Source organism: Capsella rubella, unplaced genomic scaffold, assembly GCF_000375325.1.
Source record: "Capsella rubella cultivar Monte Gargano unplaced genomic scaffold, Caprub1_0 scaffold_4, whole genome shotgun sequence".
NCBI classification, from domain to species: Eukaryota; Viridiplantae; Streptophyta; class Magnoliopsida; order Brassicales; family Brassicaceae; genus Capsella; species Capsella rubella.
In genome coordinates, this window is record NW_006238920.1 from 2,978,535 (window position 1) to 3,005,250 (window position 26,716).

A 26,716-nucleotide genomic window follows, 5' to 3' on the forward strand; every position below is an offset into this window, starting at 1 on the left:
ATGAGTTCACTAAAATCATAAAAAGTGAATAACTAAACATTATTAAAGGATTGCTATAAATTTTTCTATAGTCTTGTCGATTAATTTTTCTATAATCTTGTAAAGTTTTCTAAATAGTCTCTCTATCTTTGATGATACTTTCCATGAGTTTAATTTATGAAGAAAAATGTATTAAATAATAAACCAATAACATAATACAATAATTTAATTCATTAACAATCCTAGATTTTTTTTTCTGTTTTAGTTAAATAGCACAAAACTTTTATTCACTTAATAAAATTTTGAATCCAATAAACCCATATTTATTAAGATTTAAAATGATTTTCTTACAAATCACAAACTAATAACATCAAACTTAATTTAACAAAATCTTGATTAAATTACCACATATTCTACATAAAAATTAAATTCATTGAAACTCTATTTAAACATGAGTAGACTTGGCTATAAAAAAACCCTAGATATCCTTTAGAAATTGATATATACTTAGTAAAAACATAAAGCGTGAGTCCTAGAAAACAAACTTCAAGTAGATATGGAAGATGAAGGCACTCTAGTACGAGAACGAGTATATGACCTAAAACATGCCGGAAACCCATCACCGTCAAGATCCTCGCCGTACAGCCTTTACTTTAAGGGTTTGGTAAGTGAGAACACGACGGAGTTATCCGGAGAATTTAGGGTTGCGATTTGCGGCTACAAGGATGGTCTGATGTTTCAGATGAAAGGACCAATTTATGAACCAGCCATTACACTTTTAGAGGCTGAGCTTATAGCATTGAAGTCCGGATTAACCGAAGCCGCGAGGTTAGGGATCAATCATATCTCAATCTGCTGCGATCACAATCAGATTTATGAATGGGTAAGTTACTTCCTTGACCAACACGTCTCCACCTACTTCAGTCCTATAACTAGTGTTTTGTCTTAAACTGTTTAGGTCATGGAGAGATCTACACCTGAGCAAGAAAACATAGCCTTGCTAATACGTGACGTGCAAGGCATTAGAAAACGTTTTACTTCTAGTAAAGCTGTATTGGTTACTCGAAAACAAGTTGAGTTTGCTTATAAACTTGGAATGGAAGCAATCTCTTCTAAGACTAATGTAGCTATGGCTACTCTATTTCATCCGATAAAGACGAATTTGCCTGCTAGGATTCATCTGAAAAAGACTTGTAGTATCTGTTTCGAAGATGTCAATGCTGATGAGATGTTTTTGGTTCATACATGTCATCATATGTTCTGTTCCGAATGTGTGAAAAATCATATAGAGGTAAGACTAGCTGAAGGGTATATGATGACATGTCCTCAGTACAAGTGCAAAACTAAGCTGGTTTATAACGATTGTGTCAACATTTTGACACCTAAAGTAAAAGAGATGTGGGAACAAAGGAACATAGAGGAATCGATTCCTGTAACCGATAGAGTTTACTGTCCAAACCCGACTTGTTCAGCTTTGATGTCAGTAACCAATTTCTCTCAACTCAATGAAGTTAAGCAATGTTGTGTCAAATGCGGTGAATTCTTTTGCGTCAATTGCAAAGTTCCGTGGCATAGTGACTTGTCGTGCCACGGTTACAAGAAGTTGCATCCGAATCCTACAGAAAACGATAAGAAGCTCCAAAACCTCGCGGATTGTAAAAGGTGGCGTCAATGCAGCAAATGTAAACAAATGATTGAACGTTCTGATGGATGCTTCTTCCTACTTTGCAGGTTCTGATCACATCTCCTCCTTTCAAAGTTTATTTGATTTTGATATATATATATATGTAACAACATGACTTGCTAACTTGACAAATTTGGCAGATGTGGTCATAAGTTTTGCTACCAATGTGGAGCAGATGCTGGATATTGCTATCATCTTGGTCTTGGTAATGATTTTGAACCAGAAGACACAACATCAATAGATATTGCTGTCGGTTTTGCTATTGTAGTGTTATTAGTTGGTAGCATAGCTTTTGGTATCATTGAATGATATCATAGTTTGTAGGGTTTTTTTTGATAAACTAAATTAATTATGAAAGCTTTGTGCAAAACACATAGTTACAGAACAGTACAAGTAAGGATTGGTTACTAAATTTTATTGCATGAAGTAGTCTTACAAGCAGAGGCTTTAGCATTTATGTAACCTGAAACTGTACGAGCCAAACTTATAAATAACATCCCAAGAGATTTCAAGAACTTCATGAGAAAAAAAGAGAACACATACCATTTCACAGTGAGATCTGTGTGAGGTAGAGACATTGAAAAAAACCTGAGATGTTAATCTCATTTGTCCTAAGCTTTAACTCTCACAAGCCTCTCTCACTGATTCTAAAAAACTCTCAAAATATAGAGTTATTCCCCAATTCAATTACCCCCAACATACACAAATACAAGAAAAAACGCCTTTTTCTCTACCAAAGGCTCTTTTTTATTATTCAAGACCCTACAGGAGCCATGTCTTTACCTTTGGTTGCAGCCGTTGCAGCAGCTGTGGCGGCGGCAGCTGCTGCTGCGGCGGCTGCTGCAGCTGCTGATGATGCTGAGCTTGGTGTTGAAGGAGGAACCGGGTTGCTTTGCTTTGCAACTACTTCTTGACGCTTTTGCAGCTGTGGAGAGTTGAGATCGGTGAGTAGCTCTTTAATCTGCTTACCGGACATAGTTTCGTGCTGAAGCAAAGCGTTTGCAAGGGCGTGAAGCTCTTTGTTGTAAACCGTGAGGATGGTTTTCGCATTGTTATAAGCCTTTTCCAAAAGATGTTTCACTTCACTCTCGATGAGAAGCCTTGTCTCAGTGCTCATGCTTTTCCCATTGTCGTCGTAGTTATGTGCCACAAGACCTACCTCTTTGCTCATACCGAATTTCGTGACCATGGCTCTAGCGAGTTTAGTTGCCTGCTCAAGATCAGAAGAAGCACCTGATGTTACCTCACTCTCCCCAAAAATCAACTCTTCAGCTACCCGGCCTCCCATACAAACATCAAGCCGAGCAAGCATCTGTTTCCTAGAAATGCTTGTCTCATCTTTATCCGGTAGTTGAGAAACCATGCCAAGAGCCATACCACGAGGTACAATGGTTGCTTTGTGGACTGGAAGAGCACCATCTGTGTGGATGGCGACAAGGGCATGACCACCTTCATGGAAAGCTGTCAGTTTCCGTGACTCGTCAGATATAACTGCAGATTTTCGCTCACTTCCCATCATGATTCTATCTTTGGCAAACTCAAGATCAGACATTGTGACATCTTTCGAACCGTCCATCGCAGCTTTAAGAGCAGCAACGTTGACTAGATTCGCCAAATCAGCACCAGAAAATCCAGGCGTTCCTCTAGCAATGATCATTAAGTCAACATCTTCAGCCTTGAGTACCTGAAAACACACAATGAAGATAGCCATTAGCCAACAAACAGAGATGGCTTCACATAATTGATATCCTTCTTGTGGTAATTATAACACTCAACAGGATTTATACACATTTCACTTATATATCCAAAGTACCAAATTGGTAACTATAACTACAGCTCTAATAATGCTACCTAGCCTCTAGTGGATACCTAATTTGCTCAACAACTCCATTTCACAAGCTCACACCATTAGCGAAAAACCTTAGTCCATCTAATGCATAATCTAAAGTTACCTTCGACATGTGAGACTCCAAAATCTGGCGTCGACCTTCCACGTCAGGGTTAGGTACAACAATATGGCGATCAAACCTCCCGGGTCTAACCAGGGCCTTATCCAAAGACTCTGGGAAATTTGTAGCTGCAACCACAATAATTCCTTCATTCTGTTTAAACCCATCCAACTCAACAAGCAACTGGTTCAATGTCATCTTCATGTATTGTTGGTCCTTAGGATTACGACTTCCACCAATAGCATCTATTTCGTCGATAAATATAATACAAGGAGAGCACTTCTTTGCAGCACTAAAAAGATCTCTAACTCTTCTGGCTCCAACTCCAACAAACATCTCTTCAAATTCACTACCACTGCAGGAGAAGAAAGGCACTCCAGCTTCTCCAGCAATAGCCCTAGCAAGCATAGTTTTTCCTGTTCCAGGAGGACCGACAAGCAATACACCCTTAGGAAGCTTTCCACCCAGACGAGTGAACCTCTGAAATCAAAATCAAAAGAAACAAAACCAATAACAAGAGTGAGGCCAAAGAACAAAACAGTGCTAACTCTATTACAAATCTGTACAGGATACATATCATAACGTCACATGAACTATGCTTTAAATATTCTATTTCAATACGAAACCTACATCTAGTTTGACATTTATACTAGCACTGTGAATTTTACCTTAGGGTCGCGAAGATAATGCACAATTTCCTCTAGCTCAGCTTTTGCTTCATCAACACCTTTCACATCAGTAAATTTGGTGCTTGAATCCATACTAGGTTGCACTTCTTCATGTAAACCAAGTCCTAACATATATTAAGCATAAAACTAATTAGATCAAACTCATCCACCAACAGAGGTATTGCATCACAGAAGATAATACAACCAAACTACCTTTGCCAATTCCTCGATCCTCGATAAGTGCTCCGATACCAGAAATGAATAAAAATCCGACTGCAACAGTTCGGATAGTACTCCATAGTTGTTCTTTAAAGTTACTCCTTTCACTGGATATAGTATGGATTGGTGCAGCAGCAGTTCCAAGGACACCATCTTTTGTTGGTTTCCCTAAGTTTCTAAAAGCTGTCAAACCTCCAAAAGTTTCTTCCTCCCTTGAAGCACCAACAATACCTAAAAATAAACAAGAAATTACATTTTAAAAGCAGCATACAAAAGATTTACCAATACTATAAAGAGATAATATCAATTCAGAAACAGAACAAGAAGTCTCTCCCTCCTTACCCACCTCTTTGCAATGTTCTTACAAGCTCACTTTGATCCAACCTATCAACTTTAACCAATGCCTTAATGTATTCAGACAACGCCGAGGCATTCCCATGTAAAGATGGTTGGCTTTCAAACATTCTGATAACAGCCTCAGGATCATTTCTTCTAATAAGTTCTCTCAGATGTGCAACCTCATTAACTTCTTCTCTGTCACGCACTCTCCGAGCAAAACTACCAACATAACTCGACTGAAACCTCGTTCGCGGTAAAGAAGCTCCACCACCACCTACAGCTAAATCACAAAACGCTTCTGAAACAATCCAATAACAACAAGACTAACTCATAACACAATTAATATATCTATATATATACCTCCAGTAACACCCACTCTAGGAAAAGAAGAGTAAGCTCTGACAAGTAAGCTTCTTAAATGGTTCAATTCACGTTCATGACTCGAAACCTGTCATAATAGATGAACAGAATCAATGGTAATGAAGTAAATTTACTCATCATAAACTCAAACCAACACTATTCTGAATAAAGATGAAACCTTTGACCTATTCTGAATCTTACACTCACAAAACTTCATGCCAATTTCAAAACCAAGTGAATTGGGTATTCAAATCAATCAAATAGCAGTATATCAGAGAAGGGGAAATTACAAAAAGAGAAGATTTTTGAAACTCTTCTAGGGTTTGCAAAAAGAACAACTTTAGCTAATGAATCACAAAGATCTTGATTAAACCCATAAGAAAATGATATCTAATTAGATCAAATCAACTAAATTACCAAACAAATTCGAAACCTTTTTGGTATTAAAATTGCATAAGAAAAAAATAAAATAAAACAGGAACCTTGGTGATGATGCGTCTCCAAGCCATCAATCAAATCTCTGTTTAGTGTTGCGTCTTAAAAATTGTGTGTGATTGTCCGAAAATGAGAGACTTGCTCGATCTATATGGGAAACAAAAGACAAGACTCTCTTCGTGTTTAGGGAGAACCGTCTAATCTTTATTCCCCTTGCCTAAGTCGTAAAAACACTAACTCACGCGTGAGAGAGACCTGTTTGGTTCGAGAGAAAGAGATTAAAATTTGTGCAGCAGGTGCAGACACGCACGAGACATGTAGGTCGTCCGCCTTTGAAGCTAAAATGACATAAACACCCTTTGGGTCTTTCTCGTTATTTCATTTTAATGGGCTTTTCCTAGAGGCCCACAAGAAAAGATATTCATAAATATTAACAATAGAGTTGTGATCAAATCCCGTAAAAGCAATGTTGTTTCTTTAACCAGACCAGACCGGCAATCAAACCGAACTAGACCGTGAACCAATTTTTTAATTAACTAGGAGGTTTGCTGGATTAGGCATGGGCATAAATTCCGAATCTAGTAAAAAAACTAGATTAAAACCGAATATTTGGAAAATAACTAATCGGTTCTTAGCTTTTATTACTTTTGGATATCGGATTAAACCCACTCCAAGCCGATAGCCAATAAGTACCCGAATATAACCGAACTTATAAGATACAATTTATTAATGTTTGAAGGGTATACAGTTTAGTATTATAAAGGTATATGTTATTGAATTTTGCTACTTCCTTTTTATTATGATTTTATAGTTTACTTTGGTTTATTTAAAATTGTTATGTATCAACATAGTTTTATGTTTCACTTTTATAGATAGGTATGGTTTTATTTTATGTAAGTTTGATTTTTGAGTTTTACATTTGCCGTATTTCTATTTTTTTAGAGATACTTGGATATTATAGGTTATTTGAGTACAATTGGATTAAAAACTATCCGAATAAAACAGTATCAGATAAATTTTGGATAGTTTAGATTATGAACAATTTTATCTAAACCGATCCAAAATCCGAATTATTCGAACCGAAACTGATCCAAATTTTATAAATACCCAAATTGATGTTAGAACCAATATCCAAAAAAAAACCAAAATCCGAAAAATCCTAACATAATCGATCCGATATCCAAACGCCCAACCCAGCTGGATAATGATCTTTGTTAATTTTAAAATTAAACCAAAGTTTTTGTGAATTTAAATTTCCAAAGTAATTACTGTATATGTTAGTATTTAATTTAATAATTTAAAATATATATAATCCATGATTTTGAAATTTAAGCTATAGATTTTTGGAGATTTTAATAATTTCATTGAGATTTCAAAAGTAAAAATACAAAGAGAAACATTTTCAAGTAGAGGAAATCTAACAACAACAAAAACAAGTTGTTTGAGAACTGCTACTACAATCTGACATCTTCGGTGTGAAACTGCTTCTCAACGTCCACGACTGTCTTCTTTGCATCTTCAATCTCTTGACCTTCTTTCTCAACCATCTCTTCCAATTCTGCCTGCAATTTTTAGTTTTTTGCTTAACAGACAAAACACATAGTAGCAATTTCATAGTCTCACTTTATATCTCTGCTTATTCAATATTTGTCTCTGAGACTAAACTTGAGATCATGCTCTACGTTTCTTATGAACCTAGTAGTAAAGGCTAGAACAATGCTAAGCAAGCAATAACAAATGGGAAAGTGTATTTACCAAAGTGGACTTGAGGTCAGCTAATGCAGCCTCAAGACGTTTGTTACAATCAGGAATCATCATCCTTGACTCACCCAACACATTCTCCTGCATCAACCCAAATAGAACAAACAAGGACAACAAGAGTTTCAGAATCTATAATCTGTAACATACTTAACATACATAGCTTACATGACCACATACCACTTTGATCAAAACACACTTAATATTTTGAAACTGTACCTGTTGTTTAAGGTCGTATGGATCAGCTCCTTTGTCTTTCATATCAGCAGTCTTAGCAGCTTCTCTCTCAACCTCTTTCTCATAAGAGTGAAGCTCTTTCACAATCCTTTTCACCGTCGATGTTTTAATCTTCAAGTTTCTTTCTGTTGCCATTGATTCTGCGCCAATGCAAACAACAAGATTAAAGTTTCTACATTTACCAACAAACAACGATTCCATAACTAGCTCTAACCAAAGTAGTTGATAACATCATAAACACTAAAGGTGATCATAGATTAAAACAAAACACAACAACAACAAACAAAAGCCAAAACTGAAACATTTTTGCCAAAAGAATAGATTTTTTAGAGTGAACAAATCATTGATTATCAAAGAAACAACAAGATTACATATGAGATAACTTAGAAGATCATTCAGACCGAGTTATCCGGAAGATTTCAGGCATAACAGAGTTATACAGACTGGTCTTAAGTAAGTACATGCTGCTATATCTACTCATCTCCATCATCTTATACTCCTAGAATTAAAAACCATAACTTTGATCTCTATTACTACAGAACACGAATCCAAATTCATAAAATTTCTATACACACATAAAAGGGTATCATCTAAATCCAAATTCAACGAATCCAACAGAGAAAAATATCGGTATTACTACGAACACACACTTGACAAAACCAAACCGGGTACGAGGAAACACAATTCAAATAAAAAATCTGAAAAATTGAACAGAACTACTGAGACAAAGTTTTACAAATTAGGGAAGCGATATGAACCTGGATTAATCGAATAGCTCACAACCAAGATTCTCACGACAAAACCCAAAAGGAGTGGTTTTTTTTTCTGCAAAACCCGGAAGATCGAAAAGAAGAATAAACCCTTTCGTGAACCACACGACGCCGTGTTGAAAAATAAATAAATAAAGAAACACAACGACGTCGTATTACTTGCGAAGGTAACAGTTACTAAATTAAATTTGAATCCACTAATCTACTATCTCAACACCAGTACTTTTTTTTTCTTTTGGTAAATCAACACCAGTACTACTTCTGTCTGTGTTCTATACTTATTCTTTAAATTCTTCGAATTATTACTATTGGTCCACTAGCCAATAATTTAACACAAATGTAAGCTGTTTATTTTAGTAATGAATCCTCAAAAAAATCCATAAAAAATTACTTAAATTGTAATGAAGTCTTTAATATTTAGGAAAATTACTAAGAATGGTAAAACTCATAAAAAATATAAAACATACATTTTATATATTACTAGTTGTTGACCCGCGCTGCGCGCGGGAGTTTTATAATTGTTTTTTATATTTTAAAATTTATATTTTGATTTTTCTTTGTTTTTTGTTTATTTTTTTGTTTTTACTCTTTTTTTTGTATTAATTTAGTATATGAAATGTTTATTGTTATTTTTTTAACTTTGATTTAAGTCAAACTTTACATTTTAAAAGCCTTCAATTCTTGTATGCCAAATTATTCTGGTGAATCCACTTATTTATTTATCCAAGTATTTTCATTTTATTTTTTCCTACTTCTTATGCATAAAATCGGTTGTGTTCTCGTCTGGTATGGCTTCGGATGACATCAATTTAGTGATATATCTATCTGTATAGTATAAATATCCTTGTTTTGTATTTAGCCCCATTAATCAAAAAATTTATCATTACTTTATAAATAGATACTTGTTTTATTTATTTTGGACATAAATGTTTTTTACTATATTATTTATTTTTTTAAACCACTATTGAATATAAAAATTAAATAAAGGCTAAGTTATTAAGTAAAAAATAAATTAAAAACTAAAATGTTGTAATTCTAAATCAATGTAAAAAACTAAGATGAATGATGATGTGCAGCTGATGTGGAAGATGATGAGGCATAAGGAGAAGAGAGAAAAAGTTAACTTTATATATATAGATAAAACACACAGTATTACATATATTATTACTTGTGTATAATTTGTTTTAATTTTTGTTAAGTTTGTTTAATGTATTTTTATTTTGTGTGAACCTTTTATAATGTATTTTATTTTTTCGTAACTTTTGTTTATAATACAATAAAAATTTTAATATTTTATTCTATTTCGTGAACTTTTTTATTAATATAATAAAATATTTTTCTATTTTATTTATTTTAATATGATTTAGTTTTCATAAATTAAATTTTATACAATTATTTGTGAAAAACATAAATATAATGACCGAACGGGAAATAAGAAACAATTTTGAGGTTTGGATTAGTGACATGTTGGAATACCATTAAAATTTATGTATAGGGCTTGCAATAGCTGGATTACCGTAGATGTCTTAATGAATACGAACGTCGCAAACATAAAAAATTATGCAACATTTGAGGGATTTTGACAATCACGATGTGTAATATCTAGTAGTAGCTATCTATAAAACACCTTAGTATATCCGAGTTTGATATCTTAAGGTTTTGAACGAGATTTCCACGGTGCACCAGATTAATTCACTTACCTTTGATTGATTTGAGCCTAAATTATATGAAATGATTTGGTCATCTTGTCTAGGAATAAAGTAAGAAAAAACATATTAATTAAAGATTTATTTGGAGATACAATTATATGGAAAACATATTTTTATACCATTATTCTAAAATTTTAATTTAAAATTAACGCAATTAATTATACTATTTCTAAAAAAAATAATAGAAATTGTGATATATATATAAATGTGCTATCAAATGTTTGATTTCCTGAAATATAAAAGTAAAACAAATGTATTCACTACTCTTTTTTTTTGGTAAAATAATTATGTATGAGTACGCTTAGATACGTGCATAAAAACACCAGACGAATTTAAAATATTTTGAATAATCCCAGAAATGAATTAATAAAATAACTCTATTTACCAATAATAAAAATATGATAGTATATTTTATAAATATAAATCAGAAAAGAAATCTTGCTTTTATGATAGTTCATTTTTAAAAAATGATTTACGAATGAGAGAAACTTGTTGTATATAGAAAAAAAAATATATCAACTTCCTACCTAATTTCGACAATTTCAAATGAAATCGGTAAATCATTTTCTAGTCAGCAGGTTAACATTAAACTTTTGGTTTTTAATAATTTTCTTATATTTTGTAATTATTTTTCATCTGACGACAAAAGTAATACAGAAAATCATTTCTCAACCTTGTTATAGCCTATCAGAAACGGGCTAAAGAGTATTAAGAAGGCCTTTAGGCCCAGCCCATATAACAAAAAATAGATTCTAGATAGGTAACGAAGTTTCTGGAACCATGTCTTGTCGCCACGTGCTAAGACAAATGTCAAAGAAGCTTTTTGATACACAGTGAAAGAAGTAAATGATCCATTGTCTTGTCTCTAGAACCTTCTTCTCTCTTTCCTTATAACTCATTTCTCTCTCCTCCACGCTTCATCTCTCTCTCAGATCACACACAAAAAGTCACAACCTTTACCCAAAACCCAGCTTCTAAATTTAGCAACAAAACCCCAAAGGTCTCAACTTTGCATCTCTGTTGTATGGATTTGAAGTAAACAAGGAAGCAATGGAGCAACTAAAAGTAGAAATGGAGGAAGAAACGGTGACGTTTTGTGGTTCTGCTGCAGCTTCTTCGTCTGTGGGATCATCGTCGTCTCCGAGACCAATGGAGGGTTTAAACGAAACAGGGCCACCGCCGTTTCTGACCAAGACTTACGAAATGGTGGAGGATCCGGCGACAGACACGGTGGTGTCTTGGAGTAATGGTCGGAACAGCTTTGTGGTTTGGGATTCTCATAAGTTCTCAACTACTCTGCTTCCTCGTTACTTCAAGCATAGCAATTTCTCGAGTTTTATTCGTCAGCTTAATACTTATGTAAGTATACCTCTTTGGCTAGTGTTATCATGTTGTTGTTTGTTTTGTTGTTTTCTAATCTTGATTTTGGATTTCTTTAGATGGGTTTTACTATGAGTCTTCAGCTATAAAGGTTAGTTCTTTAAGCTTTTAAAGCGACTAAAATTCATGTGTAACACTGCAAAATCATGGAAAATACTGTAGAACCTATGAACTAGTAGCTGAATCATTCATAAATATGTTAAAGCATATGCCTTTGAAGTTTATATTGTATATAGAGATCTTTGAAGCTCTGTTTTTGTTAGTAAAAATTGAATCTTGAAATGAAAGGAGATTGCTTTAGGTTCAGTAGCTGATGGAGTTTTTATGTGTTGATTGCAGGGATTTAGAAAGATTGATCCAGATAGATGGGAATTTGCGAATGAAGGGTTTTTAGCAGGACAGAAGCATCTATTGAAGAACATCAAACGAAGGAGAAACATGGGGTTGCAGAATGTGAATCAGCAAGGGTCGGGATCTGGATCAGGGATGTCCTGTGTTGAAGTTGGGCAATACGGGTTTGATGGGGAGATAGAGAGGCTGAAGAGGGATCATGGTGTTCTTGTAGCTGAGGTAGTTAGGCTGAGACAGCAACAACACAGCTCCAAGAGTCAAGTTGCAGCAATGGAGCAACGTTTGCTTGCTACAGAGAAGAGACAGCAGCAGATGATGACGTTCCTCGCTAAGGCGTTGAACAATCCGAACTTTGTACAGCAGTTTGCTTTGATGAGTAAAGAGAAGAAGAGTATGTTTGGTTTGGATGTTGGAAGGAAACGTAGGCTTACTTCTACTCCAAGCTTGGGGACTATGGAGGAGAATTTGTTACATGATCAGGGGTTTGATGGGATGAAGGATGATATGGAGAGTTTACTCGCTGCAGCTATCGATAATGAGTCGAGTAATTTGGTTCCTAGTAAGGAGGAACAGTGTTTGGAGGCTATGAATGGGATGATGGAAGATGATAATCTAGAGTTGGATGTAAAAGTTGAAGATTTGGTTGGTTCACCTTTGGATTGGGACAGTCAAGATCTACATGATATGGTTGATCAAATGGGTTTTCTTGGTTCAGAACCTTGACTATACAACACTTAACACGTCTACTTTGTTCTAAGTTGTGGTAATTGCTGCTACCACTTTTATTTACTGGTTGAATTGTTTGTTTTCTTGTTTTGACTCAATGGAGTATGGTTTGTTGTACATTTGTGTTTTCATGTTCTGATGAATAAATAAACTCTGATTTGGTTTAACAGTTTCAGTTGTTAAGTTTGTTCTTCCTTCACCAGGTCTCGAGAGAGCAACATGAGTATCAAGTTCCGAGTGTTACTATTAGTACTCTTGCGCTCAGCACTTAGAGGGAAGATCTGAATTTAGTAACTTTTGTTAAGTTTGTTTGTGAAAAGAGACAAGATACTATAAAAGTGTTTCTCAATTAGTAATGGTACATAAGGCCATGTTTATTGGCGTACTTGCCATAGTCCCATCTAATTTTTAACACAAAATTAAATTTTAAAAAAAAAAAACTGAAGGACGTACGCACCCTACTGATATGTGGCGATCCGCGATTGGTTATTTTTTTTGTTTTTGTTTTTTGTTTTAATTGTAAAAATAAAATAAAAAAGAATATATAAAAAAATTTTGACCAATGTTTGTCCCACCAATGTGCATGGTCTAAGGAGTTTTTTGGCACTTTTGGTTTTGTGTCAACCAAGTCACTGAGTTTTGGTTTTTGTGCATTTTAATGTCCTGAATTCTGATGAATTAGAGACTATGAATTTTGTTTGAGTGTTTTCATGATTGATGTAATTAAGTTAAGAGAAAAGATGTAGAAGATAGACACTTATGTTTGTTAATTGAGGTTGATAACTACATGATATTCAAAAATTGCATAAAGCTAATCTCAGAAATTGAGCTATGAGATCCATGAATCTTTCTATACGGATACGATCTTTCCAGATCCAACTCTTTCAACTCTTCCACATACAGTAAAACATCTATAAAGTATTAATATTGGGACCGTAACAACCTATTAATTTATAGAGGTATTAATTTATCGATAAATGAATAATTATTAATTAATAGAGAAATTTTCCTAATTTGATAAAAAAATTAAAAATATACATCAAAAATAAGATTTAATTACTATAATCAATATGTTTTTTAGAATCAATTACAACAAAAACAATATTCATCATTAATGAATGAAACACTCTAAAATTTTGATACATGAAATCTAATAAAGTTTAATTCTAACAAAAGTTAATGTAAATTTGAAAATAAATAACATTAGACTCATATTTCACTAAATGTTTTACATGTATATAGTATTAATTCTCGGACCATATATATACAAAAAAAATTCAAAAAAAATTATTATCTTATTATTTTATTGAAATGTGTCTAAAATTACACTTGAGACTAGAAAATTTTATTAATATATAGAAACTAATATTTTAAAATATTAATTTATAGAGGTTTTGCTGTATATACAATATATATATGATTTATTTTTATTTTTTTGTTAATTGAGGTTGATAACTACATGATATCATTATAAGGATATGAAAAAGCATTTAACAAATTATCCAGATTAATTTTAGCCGTTTTTTAGTTATTAGTAACACTATCGATAAAATCTTGATCATTTCATTTCATAGAATATATGTTAATTACGATATATTCTCGTAGATAATGTAGTCAGTTATATCCAAACTAAACAATTAACTAAGGGAAAATACTATATTCTCAGACAAACTCATGGAAAATAGATATGTTTCAGGTTCTCATCGATCTACATGATGTCTCCTTCATAAATGATATAACATTGAGGTTCCTTAAGGGTCTTGATTCTATGTTTTGGCCATTTATAAAATCGGTTAAGTATACGGTTAAGTCAGACTATCAAGTAGCACAAATGGTAAATCATGATGATAAAAATACTCGGCCGCACGACCTTGATAACCGTCCTTTGCAAACTTTTGTTTTTTTTCTTTGATGGGGAAAATGGTCATAAAATTTAGTGAATATTGGCTAATAGTAATGACAATTAGTGAAAAAATACACTAACAACACAAAGTATGTCAAAATGAAAACATTTTAAGATAACAAGTTGCAATTCACCCTTTCCATTATAAGAACTTCTATTAGTCTTCAACCAATGCCACTTAAGTATTCCAAATCAGCTATGCCTTTCTCATATTCTTAATAATGTTTTCTTCTAAGACTAATTCCTACAAACTTCATATAATCTTCCATATATATACCACTTTAGTACCCCTTATTATTAACATTATGTCCATTAATGTAAATCTAATGTTGGGAGTTTTGGCACCACTAATGTAGCAATTCTTTACAAGCATCTGTCCACTCATCTCGTCTATAAATTTAGGACAATAATTCAACTAATTTTCAATAAGTGTGTTTGATGTGAAAAAAATATATCGTAACTGCTATTGTCAGTCTAACTAATTAAACATGACTACAAGATCTTTATCAAAGATCACAATCATATTTAACATAATGTATTATGCTTTGCAGTAATGTGGCAAACATATTTATCATTATGCATTATGTATGTATTTAAAAACAATTTATATATTTTTTAATGGTGAAGGATATATAAATTGGATCAAAGATGATATGTATTTTCACGTATGTCAAGCAAGATTGAAAATATAATAAGATCAGATCCATGTGTTAGACTTCTAATCAATGGATGATTTTTGTACAAGAATTCAATATATGTGCAAGCTCTTCTATGTATAAAATTTGATAATCTCTACTTCTTACACCCTAGAAAGAAGTCCAAGTTTTATAATCTACTAGTTGTTGAGATTTATAATTTTTATTTTATTTTTTAATTTATATTATGATTTTTTGTTGTTTTTTTTTTGTTTTTAATGTTTTTTTTTTTGTTTTTTACCGTTGTCATTTTTGTTATTCTATTTTTCACATGAATATTTTTTTTTTCAGTTTTGTATTAGTTTAGTATTTGAAGTAATTATTGTTATTTGCTATTCGCCAGAGGTCGATGGCAAGTTTCTGCGATATTCTCTCTTTTTGTTAGGCATGGGATTACAGAGATAAGGTTTCTGGTATCTGGCTTGTTTTTAGTTTCTTCCTACATTCATATTCGTTTACTCCTACAAATGGTTTCAAAATCGGTGTCATAGTTGCAAACAAGTTGCTATTGTAAACAACAGTTCTAGTAGATGTATTCCCTACTCCGTTTAACTATCCAGTTCCAAATTCGTGTATCCGACGTTTTTTCGATGTTTCTTAACCGGTTTGATTGTTGTATAACCGTTGAGCCTCAAGTCCATTCCATTTTAAGTTTATTAATAATTTTTTTAAAGACTTTGATGATGTAGCAGATGAAGTGGCGGTGATGTGGCAGAAGGAGAAGAGAGAAAATGTAACTTTATATATATACAGATAGATACTCGAATACTTATTTGGTTTTTTTGGCACAATACTTAACCCTTATTAAATTATATAAATTTCCAGTCTTATTTAAACATAAACACACAAAAAAGTCTTGGCTGATTTATATTAGCCTTAAAGAAGAAATACAAAACATATGCCTATAAAGATTATATGTCCGATGTCGAAATTTTGGCAATAGTGCACATATTACACAATTATTATGCAGAAAAATCTTGAAAAGTTGTAACCCATCATTTTATACATGATTTTATTCTAATATGATGTTTTTCGAGCTATTAACATTATGTATAAGGTTTATATGTAACATGTGGTTATAAATCTCCTTTAGCTTATTCCACTCTGAATCTGAGATACATATAAATAGGAGTTGTATGATTCTCTTACACTTTAATGATAATTTTACTTTCATATTGAGAAAGTTAATATGGTATCAGAGCAAAATAACAAACTTTCTCTATTCTCATTCTTTTTCTCGAGAACCCAAGCTTTTCCGATTCAACAATAGTGATTTCTTCTTCAATTTTTTCTTCTTGATCTCGAATCTTCACCACCGAGCTTCAATTCTTCATCACTGAGTTCAGATTTATCATTCTACAGCTCCGATTTCATCTTTTCTTCATCTTCTTTACTCGTCTTCATCTTCTTCGCGATGAGTCTTTCCAATCACCAGATCTTGTTCGATTTTGCAACGTATCTTGCTTGGATTATTCTCGGGATCTCTTATTCCGCTATCGCAATCTTCTTTTTCTTCGTTCTTCATCACTGATTTCTGATTATTACATCTTTCACATTACACAATCTTTTCTTCCACATCTGTTATGGCTACATCAAATAGTGAAACGACGAACTCAAATTCTGATCAATACACAGCTCGGATCATGCGGGACTGCAGATTGTCTTGGATCGCCTCACATATGGTGCTGAGTTTTATTCTTGGCGAAGGTCGATACCTGTTGCTCTCAATGTCCGCAATAAACTCGGCTTTATCGACGGTACGATTACTAAACCACTTGAGGAACATAGGGATTTTGGTAGCTGGTCTCGTTGCAATGATATTGTAGCAACCTGGATTATCAACTCTGTAGATAAAACCATAGGACAGAGTCTTGTTCATTTCAACTGCTGAGGGTATATGGAACAATCTTATGGCTCGTTTTAAGCAAGACGATGCACCCAGAGTGTATGAAATTGAACAGAAGCTAGGTCGTATTCAACAAAGGTCAATGAATGTGACTCAATATTATACATCTCTTATTACTCTGTGGGAAGAGTACAAGAATTATGTGGAATTGCCAGGTTGTACTTATGGGAAGTGTGAGTGCAATGCAGCTGCGTTATGGGAGAAATTACAGCAGAGAAGCTGTGTCACAAAGTTCTTGATGGATCTCAATGAGTCATATGAATCCACTCGTAGACATATTCTTATGTTGAAACCCATACTAAACATTGAGGATGCTTTTAACATGGTGACATCTGATGAGAGATAGAAGGTGATTAAACCAAAGACTGATAGCATGATTTTTCAAGCTTCAGATAATGTTCAAGACAGTAATATCATCATCCAGAATCAGGCTACATCAAGCCAATATCAACAAGTTTATACTGGTCCTTATGATAATGTTGCTTATGCTGCTGTCAGAACAACTACAGGCCAAGGTCTTCTCGTCCCATTTGCACACATTGTGGACAGACAGGTCATGTTATCCTCCTGGTTATATACCTGGTTTCAAGAGCAGCTTCTCAGGATATCAGAATGGATCAAAGACAGGATCACAACAATTCCAACCATCTCAACAATTTCAGCAAAACCAACAGTGGCAATCAAGAGGAAAAACTTATACTACTCGTCCTCAAAGTCACACTGTGGCCAATGTAATCGCTGGATCTTGATCATCTTCTCTCCCATACATGCCTCCACCTGCTACTAGTGCTGTTGATCTTGATATAAGCAATCTGAACAGTGATCAAGTTCAATCTCTTTTACAACAACTGAATGCTCATGTGAAGGTTTCAGAGGCTCCAATCCCTAATCCAAAGGTTTCTTCTATTACAGAACATGGTGCTATGGCTGTCCAATCTTCATATGGTAACAAAACTATAACCAATTCTTTTCCATCTTCTTTTCCCCTCAACTTCACTTCGTTTTGAAAACAGCAAATTAACTTTCCAACATCAATGTCTTTCATCTCTTTCATTACATATCCCACATGGTAGTTGGATAATTGACGTTGGAGCAACAAGTCATGTTTGCTAAGATTTGGCTTTTTTTAATGAAACTGTAACAGTCTCTGGAGTTACAGTCTCACTACCTAATGAAGCTAGAGTGGATATCACACACTGTGGCACTGTGCATTTGTCTGATTCACTCACATTGACTGATGTTTTGCATGTTCATGCATTTAGATTCAATCTCATATCTGTTAGTAGTTTGTTAAAACATAATCAAGGATCTGCTCATTTTTTCCCTGATTTTTGTTATATTTAGGAGTCTATTCAGGACTTAATGATTGGTAGAGGAGTTCTTCTTGACAATTTATACATCTTATAACTTGACATGTTAAATTCAGCTTCATCATCACCATCATCTGAAATCATTCATACACTATCATCATCACATCAATTCTCTGGATCCTTGAAGGTTGATGGTCATCTCTGGCATCAGCGCCTTGGACATCCATCTTCTGACAAGTTAAAAGTGTTATCGGGTACTTTACATTTACCGTTATCGAGTCTAAAGTCTGATAGTCATTGTTCAATATGTCCTTTAGCAAAACAAAAAAAATTGCCTTTTCAGTCAAATAATCATTTGTCTTCTTTACCGTTTGATCTTGTCCACTTAGATGTATGGGGTCCTTTTTCAATTGAGTTTATAGAAGGTTACAAGTATTTCCTCACAATAGTAGATGACTGCACTCGTGTAACTTGGGTTTATATGCTAAGAAATAAAAGAGAAGTTACAGTTCAGTTCCCTTCTTTCATACAATATGTTTTGACTCAATATAATACAAAGATTAAAGCCATTAGAATAGATAACGCCCCTGAATTAGCTTTTACATAATTAGTAAGGGAAAATGGTATGATACATCAATTTGCTTGTGCTTACACACCACAGAGCGTAATAACCAGCATTTACTAAATGTTGCAAGAGCTTTACTTTTTCAATCCAACATTCCTTTAGCTTATTGGAGTGATTGTCTCTTGACTGCTGTGTTTCTTGTTAATAGAACTCCATCTCCTTTGTTAAACAATCTCACTCCATATGAACTCTTAACAAAGAAAACACCAAATTTTGTTTTTTTAAGATCTTGTGGATGCCTCTGTTATGTCTCTACTTTACAAAAGGATAGGCATAAGTTTAGTCCTAGAGCTGATCAATGTGTTTTCTTGGGATATTCATTTGGTTATAAAGGCTATAAGGTTTTACATTTGGATACAAATCAAATCTCTGTTTCTAAGAATGTTGTTTTTCATGAAACTGTTTTTCCTTTTCACGACAATGCTAAATATGTTTCTGATGTTTTTGACACTGTGGTTTTACCATTATCAGTTCCGGATATTGCTGCATATAACAATAATGATCATTCACATGTCATACATTCATCGAGTACTATAGGACAGTCTTCTGCATCAGCATCGCATAATAGTGCCACACACATTTCACACTCTAGCAACACACATCCTTCTTTTGAGACTGTACCTGCAGAGACAACCACAAGTTCATTACATCAAGGCAGATCAAGGCGACCGACCAAAGCACCATGTTATCTTTCTGATAACCATTGTGCTCTTGCTCAAACTTCTACTTCTGATATTTTTCCTAAGAAATACACAACCCCTAATCCAATACAATCATTTCTTTCTTATGATACTCTAAATAAGCATTACCAAGCTTATATCTTTTCTATTACCCTAGAAACAGAACCCAAAACCTTTAGACAAGCCATAATATCTGAGAAATGGAATGAAGTCATGGATGTGGAACTGGAATCTATGGAGCTTAATAAGACTTTTAGTGTGGTTACATTGCCACCAGGGAAGAATGTGGTAGGCTCTAAATGGGTCTATACCATAAAATACAATGCTGATGGCTCTATAGAAAGGTATAAGGCTCGTTTAGTTGCTAAGGGATTCACACAGCAGGAAGGAGTTGATTACTTTGATACTTTCTCACTTGTTGCTAGGTTAGCTAGTGTGAAATTCATTCTTGGCTTAGCAGCAAGATTCAATTGGAGTCTGACTCAAATGGATATCACTAGTGCTTTCTTGCATAGTGATCTAGATGAAGAAATTTATATGAGTCTCCCTGAAGGGTATACAACAACAACATATTCTTTGCCTCCTAATGTTGTGTGTAAGCTCCATAAATCAATATATGGGCTTAAGCAAGCCTCATGACAATGGTACAAGTGTCTCTCCAAAGCCATTCTTGATGATGGGTTTGAACAATCTTATGCAGATAATACTATGTTTGTTAAGATTGAGGATACATCTTTCATAGCCTTATTGGTATATGTTGATGATATTCTAATTGTTAGCAACAATGATGCAGCTGTGATTTCTTTGAAAGCTATTCTTGCAAGACAATTCAAGACAAAAGACTTAGGACCAGCAAAGTTCTTCCTTGGATTGGAGATTGCAATAAACTCATCTGGTATCTCGGTATGTCAAAGAAAGTATTGCCTTAATTTACTTGCTGATTATGGACTGTTAGGGTGCAAACCAAAATCTGTTCCAATGGATCCGAAGGAACATCTCAGCAAGGAAACAGGGACACTATCACCAGATGCTAGACCATATCGTGAGTTGATAGGGAGATTGTTGTATCTATTCATTACAAGACCGGATATTACTTTTGCAGTGAATCGACTGAGTCAATTCCTCTCATGCCCTACTGATGTTCACTTTCATGCTGCTCAATACATATTGAAGTACTTAAAGAACAATCCAGGCCAAGGTTTATTCTTCTCTTCTTCAACAGAACTATGTCTTAATGGTTTTGCTGATGCAGATTGGGGTACATGTACTGACACTAGAAGGTCGGTTTCTGGAATCTGTATCTTTCTTGGCAACTCATTGATCACCTGGAAATCAAAGAAACAAGATATATCAAGCTCAAGTAGTACTGAAGCAGAATATAGGAGCATGGCTCAAGCTACAAAAGAGTTGTTATGGTTTAGTCAATTGATGAAGGACCTTCACATTTCAATGGATTCTCAAGTGAAGCTGTTGTGTGACAACAAATCAGCAATTCACATCGCTAACGATGATGTTTTTCATGAAAGGACTAAACATGTGGATCTTGACTGCCACACAACAAAGGATCAGGTGAAGAATGGTTTTTTGAAGCTTTTACATGTCTCTTCAGAGAACCAGCTAGCAGACATTCTCACCAAGCCACTCCAACCTGGTCCTTTTCATCACATACTCAGCCGTATGTCGGTTTCAAGCCTTTACTCTCCTAAAGAAGATCAGGCTTGAGGGGGGGGGTATATTAACATTATGTATAAGGTTTATATGTAACATGTGGTTATAAGTCTCCTTTAGCTTATTCCACTCTAAATCTGAGATACATATAAATAGGAGTTGTATGATTCTTTTACACTTTAATGAGAATTTTACTTTCATATTGAGAAAGTTAATACGAGCTGTAACTAAATTTAATATAGTTTTTAACTTACATTTATCAAATAGCATAAATACATATATACAAGGTAGAGTCCCCTCGACCAGCATTTGGAAAACACCTCCTAGGACTTGGAAAAGACTACGTCACATAAACATATAAATTAGTCTGGTTACAAAACATCGACAACAACTCATCATGCGAGGTTTTTGATTTCGTTGAAAAGCAATGGAGGATGATGATTCCACCTCATACTCCTCATGGGATAAAGCATGAACAAGCACCAACTTTTGCAAACAGATGGTGTATTGGTTCAGCCAAGATAACACCAAGTTGGTTGCTTTTGTTTTTAACAACGAGATGATTCGAATGGTTCCAAATCCCATTATTCAGGCATCGTTATCATCATCATCCTTTTTTCATTTTCACATGGAGAGTGCCGATGATGACCGTCATCTTGTGTTGATTTCATAGACATATGGCGATGATTTGCAACACGTTTAGAGGCTCACTAACTACAACAACACAAGAGGCAAATTATCAATAATGGACAAGATGTTCACCTTTGACTTGAACAAGATAGTCTGATTCTCATTTTTTCGCGCCTCAAAGTATTGGCAATTTCCAAAAACGGTGACAAGATGGTTCTCTTAAGAACCGCTCTCAAAACCTTCTTCTATTTCAACACCTAAACCCTATTTCTATTCACTAATTGCATCTTTTCTTATTCACCTTCTTGTCCCAGTGACAATCTCGTTCTTCCTTATTTCCCAAGTTTAGCCTCCCCATTTGTAAATTAATTATGACAATCTCGCTATTGCATCTTTTAAAAGTTTCTAACTCACTATATCGCAATACGTGACAATTAATTAATGATAATTAATTATATAAATTAGTAATAAAAACAAGAATATTTCAAAATAGAAAGAAAAAAAATCAGGAATTGCAACAATTACTTAGTAGTAGTTCTAAAGGAAAATGATTGAAAATATTAAAAATCATATTAATAAAACATTAGTAATAAGAATATTTTCAAAATTAAAAAAAAAACAGTAAGTTAGTCAATTATAAGCTAATCTTATGAAATATTTGCATCATCATGAATATTATATCATACTAGTAGTACCCGTCCGATGGACGGGTTATCTTTATTTAAAATTAAATTAAAATTAATATTTATTATAACTTATAAAAAATAATTTCTAAATTTTTTTTTTGAAAAAATAAGAAAAATTAATTTCATTTGGAAAGAGATTTTATTTAATCTGAAGTATCAAATAAACGTGTATATATATATATATATCTTAAAATTCGTTATTAAACGTTAATTATAAAAATCTAGTAATGTCAAACTAACAATCACCAAAACATTTGGGAGCTATTTGGGAGCTATTCACCATTACTCATAATATTGCTATAATATTTTAAAAAAGCATAATTTAGCAATTATCCTCTAAAACATGATTATACCATTTTATACCATTTTGTAAAAATTTTTATTTCTTAACTTTCAATTTTTCAAAAAATCATTCTCAGACTATGAAAATTAATTAATTATTATTTAATATGATGGTAAAGTTCTTTCAAATTAACATCAATCTAAAATATGATGTTAAATACAAATATAGTCATTTGTAAATAAATTCATACAAACAACGCAAATAAACATAAAAATTCTAAAATAAATTATAGCATCGTTGAGGAAAACATTAAAAAATCTTTCAAATACGAATTATAAAAAACTACATATTATAAGATTTGAATATTTGCATTCAATAAGTTAATTTAAATAAGTTAGTCATTATCATGATCATCTGTCAATTGCATTGATAAAATGTTAGCACATATCAATTATAGATTTATTAAAATATTTAAAAATAAAAAAGTAAAAATTATTAGGGGGAATTTCAAAAATACCCCTTTTCATATACCTCTTTTTAAAAATACCCCCTTTTCAAACTTTATCAAAAAACCCACTAAAAATGTTGAAATTTATCCAAATATGTGTGTAAGCTTATAAATATATACATAAATTACCTTTATATGTGTATAAAACTTTATATAACTTTCATAAATAGCGTAAAAATAAATTATAAAATCTTATAAAAACCTTATAAAAACCGTATAAATCCTTTTAAAAACCTTTTAAAAACCTTATAAAACTTATAAAAACGATTTAAAACTATTTAAAACATTTTTAAATATTTGTATCGAATCTCCCAGTAGTAGTTATTATATAGAAGTACCTTATAAACTATATAAAACTTTATAATTTTTTATATTTAAAAAGGGGTATTTTTGAAGATGGATAGATAAAAGGGATATTTTTAAAAAGGGGTACACCAAAAGGGGTATTTCTCAAAAATTCTCAAATTATAAACCTATCATAAAAAAAATTCTACATAAGTAAGGAAGATAAAGCAACCTAATGGTATTTTTAAATTATGTTAATATATATTAACTGGAAAATGATTAAAATTTTTGTTTTTGTCAAAAGAAAAGGAATAGGAAATTTGTGAATCATATTTTTAAAGTTTGAACCTTCTCACCAAATCTCAAGATATGTAAAAAATGTAATTAACAAAATATGTGATGTTATTAATTGATTAGATGTATATCATCTTCTTTTCTTGAAAAAAAAATATATCTAAATTACATATCTACATAATAAAAATATTTATTAAATATTATTAGCTTAGAATAAGTGTAACTAAAGTTACAGATACTTTATAATACAATGATATTTTAAATATGATTTGCATATTTTTTGCTTAATATTTGCTTTCTTTTCTTTTTCTTTTTGCTAAGTTAAGTATATATATATCTCTAAATTTTTTTAACACAATATGTTTAACATAATTTTGAGAGAGACCAGGATTTATTCGGTTTTGGCTTGGAACGTTCATTATCTTAAGAGGTACAGGATCGATCCGTCTCATTGTGGCTTCTCTGGGAGCATTTTCCATGGACCTGTTCTTGTCCCCAATTTTCCATGGACCTGTTCTTGTCCACAAGTTAAGATAAATATGCTTATTAGTTACTAGAAAACGAGTCTATTAGTATCAAAAGTTTACCACATTTTAGGTAGCTATTTAGACTCTCTATGTTTTTATATACAGACTCTCTCTACTCTCAATCTGACAAAATGGTGCCTCCGTCCATCAACCACTCAGACTACGCTGCGAAGAAGAAGGAATTGAAGAAGATGAAGGAATTGAAGAAGATGAAGGAATTGAAGAAGATGAAGGAATTGAAGAAGGAGTTGAAGAAGAAGAAGGAGGACTTTTGTTAAATGTGAATATATTCGGTTCGGTTATGGGTAGTTCCATTTGGTTTTCGAGGTATTGGTTTAGTTCCGCTTCTTTTAGTTCTGAAGTTTATGATCTATTCAGTTACTTGAAAAAGAAAACAAAAAGAAAAAGAAAAAAAAATGTGATTTTCACATATCTACATAACAAATAAATAAATATATATATTACTAGCTTAAAATAAGTATAATGAAATAGTTATATATACTTCATTATACAACGCTATTTTATATACAGACTTTTGAAATATGTTTTTGCATAATTTGCTTATTATATTCTTTCCTTTTGCATAATTTGCTTAATATTTTCTTTCTTTTAGCATAATTTGCTTAATATTTCCTTTTTAATAATTTCTTTTTGGTAAAATAGGTATATATTTACAGATAACTCATTTTTAACATAACATGTTTATCTTTTGAAATATTTTGAATAATTATCAGAGAAAACAACAAAATTAAATAATTTTGGTGAGTTTTGTTTTGATTTTTTTTTTTTTTTTTTTGCAATTTCAGCTTCTTATAGTAAGGGTTTTATCGCGATAGACATATGTTTCCGCAACACAGCCGGGATTTTGATGTAATTTTTGACGATTTATTTAATTACACTAGATATATAGTAGTTTTTTTAATATTTTAAAGTTATGATTATCTTCTCATATTTAATTGATTTAATTTTAATTGTTTTGATTCATCATATAATACACAAAATTAATATACGTAAAATCTATAAATAGTAAGCAGAAATTACCAAAAAAATATATAGATGTAAAGTTAATAAAAATGTGAACGAATTTCTACATAAATTGTGATTCAAATTTTTTAAAATGAATATGTAATACTCAATTAATATAAAATCATTTCCATTAAACCAAAAATTCTTCTCAAACCCTAATCAATTATTTTATAAATTTTATTTAATCATAATCAACACTTTCCAATTTTTCTCTTTTTCGAGACTGTGATATTTTTTCTCAGTCAAGCCCATGCAAACTTGGCGAACGACTTTGCACTCTCCTCAATAGCATATCGGTCTTCTAAGGCTTTCCCACTTTTCTATATGTTGTTGTGGTGCAACCATTTGCCATGTTAACAACCCTGGGTGTGATGATTCCAATCTAGTAACTATCTCTCTCCATATATAGCCTTTTGATCCCCTAACCCATTAAGATGCCAAGAAAAAATCATCAATAATATTTTCAACTAATAAAGGAAGAAAAATTGGTGATCCAAAATAAGAGAGAGAGAGAGAGAGAGAGAGAGAGAGAGAGAGAGAGAGAGAGAGAGAGAGAGAGAGAGAGAGAGAGAGAGAGAGAGAGAGAGAGAGAGAGAGAGAGAGAGAGAGAGAGAGAGAGAGAGAGAGAGAGAGAGAGAGAGAGAGAGAGAGAGAGAGAGAGAGAGAGAGAGAGAGAGAGAGAGAGAGAGAGAGAGAGAGAGAGAGATAGAGATAGAGAGAGAGATAGAGATAGAGATAGAGAGAGAGAGAGAGAGAGAGAGAGAGAGAGAGAGATAGAGAGAGAGTGACTAAAAGGTAGAAGCATGGTTTACTCCACGGCAAGCCCCGCTTGACATCTACAAGCACTTGTGAGATTGATCAAAATATTTTTTATTAAATAATTTTTGTAAACTTAAAATTCAGATTTTGTAAATATTCGTAACCTTCTAAAACATAGTAAAATTTATTTCACTTTTATTTCATTACAACCACAATAACCTTACTAAATTCATTTTTTTTTTATTGGTATATAGTTTAAACAATATTCAGATTCGATTTTTACTCATTCTCTTTTAATTTTACAATTGATTGATTTACAAAGTCATAATCATATACTAGGTACTAACCCATGATAAACCGTGGGCTG

General features: G+C 32.7%; 4 protein-coding genes across 6 annotated transcripts; 2 read left to right on the top strand and 2 right to left on the bottom strand.

Annotated features, from left to right (window-relative positions):
- Window positions 1-497: 497 nt before the first annotated feature.
- On the top strand, window positions 498-2,242 carry LOC17889211 (E3 ubiquitin-protein ligase ARIH1). Its single transcript, XM_006296357.2, has 3 exons — window positions 498-862; window positions 938-1,710; window positions 1,804-2,242. Exons 1-3 carry the CDS (start codon window positions 536-538, stop codon window positions 1,970-1,972), a joined length of 1,269 nt encoding a protein of 422 aa, XP_006296419.2. The 5' UTR covers window positions 498-535; the 3' UTR covers window positions 1,973-2,242.
- LOC17888996 (ATP-dependent zinc metalloprotease FTSH 4, mitochondrial) lies at window positions 2,117-5,902 on the bottom strand. The gene is made up of 7 exons (XM_023783786.1): window positions 5,681-5,902; window positions 5,199-5,286; window positions 4,846-5,118; window positions 4,494-4,730; window positions 4,281-4,405; window positions 3,616-4,092; window positions 2,117-3,347 (listed from the first exon to the last, which is right to left on the bottom strand). The coding sequence occupies exons 1-7, from the start codon at window positions 5,705-5,707 to the stop codon at window positions 2,418-2,420; spliced, it is 2,157 nt and encodes a 718-aa protein (XP_023639554.1). The 5' UTR covers window positions 5,708-5,902; the 3' UTR covers window positions 2,117-2,417.
- Window positions 5,903-6,958: 1,056 nt separating this feature from the next.
- Window positions 6,959-8,482, bottom strand: LOC17890307 (tubulin-folding cofactor A). Its single transcript, XM_006295147.2, has 4 exons — window positions 8,387-8,482; window positions 7,611-7,768; window positions 7,389-7,475; window positions 6,959-7,195 (listed from the first exon to the last, which is right to left on the bottom strand). The coding sequence occupies exons 2-4, from the start codon at window positions 7,761-7,763 to the stop codon at window positions 7,088-7,090; spliced, it is 348 nt and encodes a 115-aa protein (XP_006295209.2). The 5' UTR covers window positions 7,764-7,768; window positions 8,387-8,482; the 3' UTR covers window positions 6,959-7,087.
- A 2,544-nt stretch (window positions 8,483-11,026) lies between these two features.
- LOC17890186 (heat stress transcription factor A-2) lies at window positions 11,027-12,913 on the top strand. Of its 3 annotated transcripts, none has more exons than XM_023784096.1 (3): window positions 11,027-11,466; window positions 11,827-12,601; window positions 12,768-12,913. In XM_023784096.1, the coding sequence occupies exons 1-2, from the start codon at window positions 11,158-11,160 to the stop codon at window positions 12,559-12,561; spliced, it is 1,044 nt and encodes a 347-aa protein (XP_023639864.1). In that variant the 5' UTR covers window positions 11,027-11,157; the 3' UTR covers window positions 12,562-12,601; window positions 12,768-12,913. The 3 variants fall into 3 exon arrangements, with proteins under 3 accessions (XP_023639864.1, XP_006296521.1, XP_023639866.1); XM_023784098.1 differs by lacking the exon at window positions 12,768-12,913 and adding an exon at window positions 11,550-11,578 and having other exon boundaries at window positions 11,354-11,468; window positions 11,827-12,733; XM_006296459.2 differs by lacking the exon at window positions 12,768-12,913 and having other exon boundaries at window positions 11,827-12,733.
- The last annotated feature ends 13,803 nt before the right edge of the window (window positions 12,914-26,716 follow it).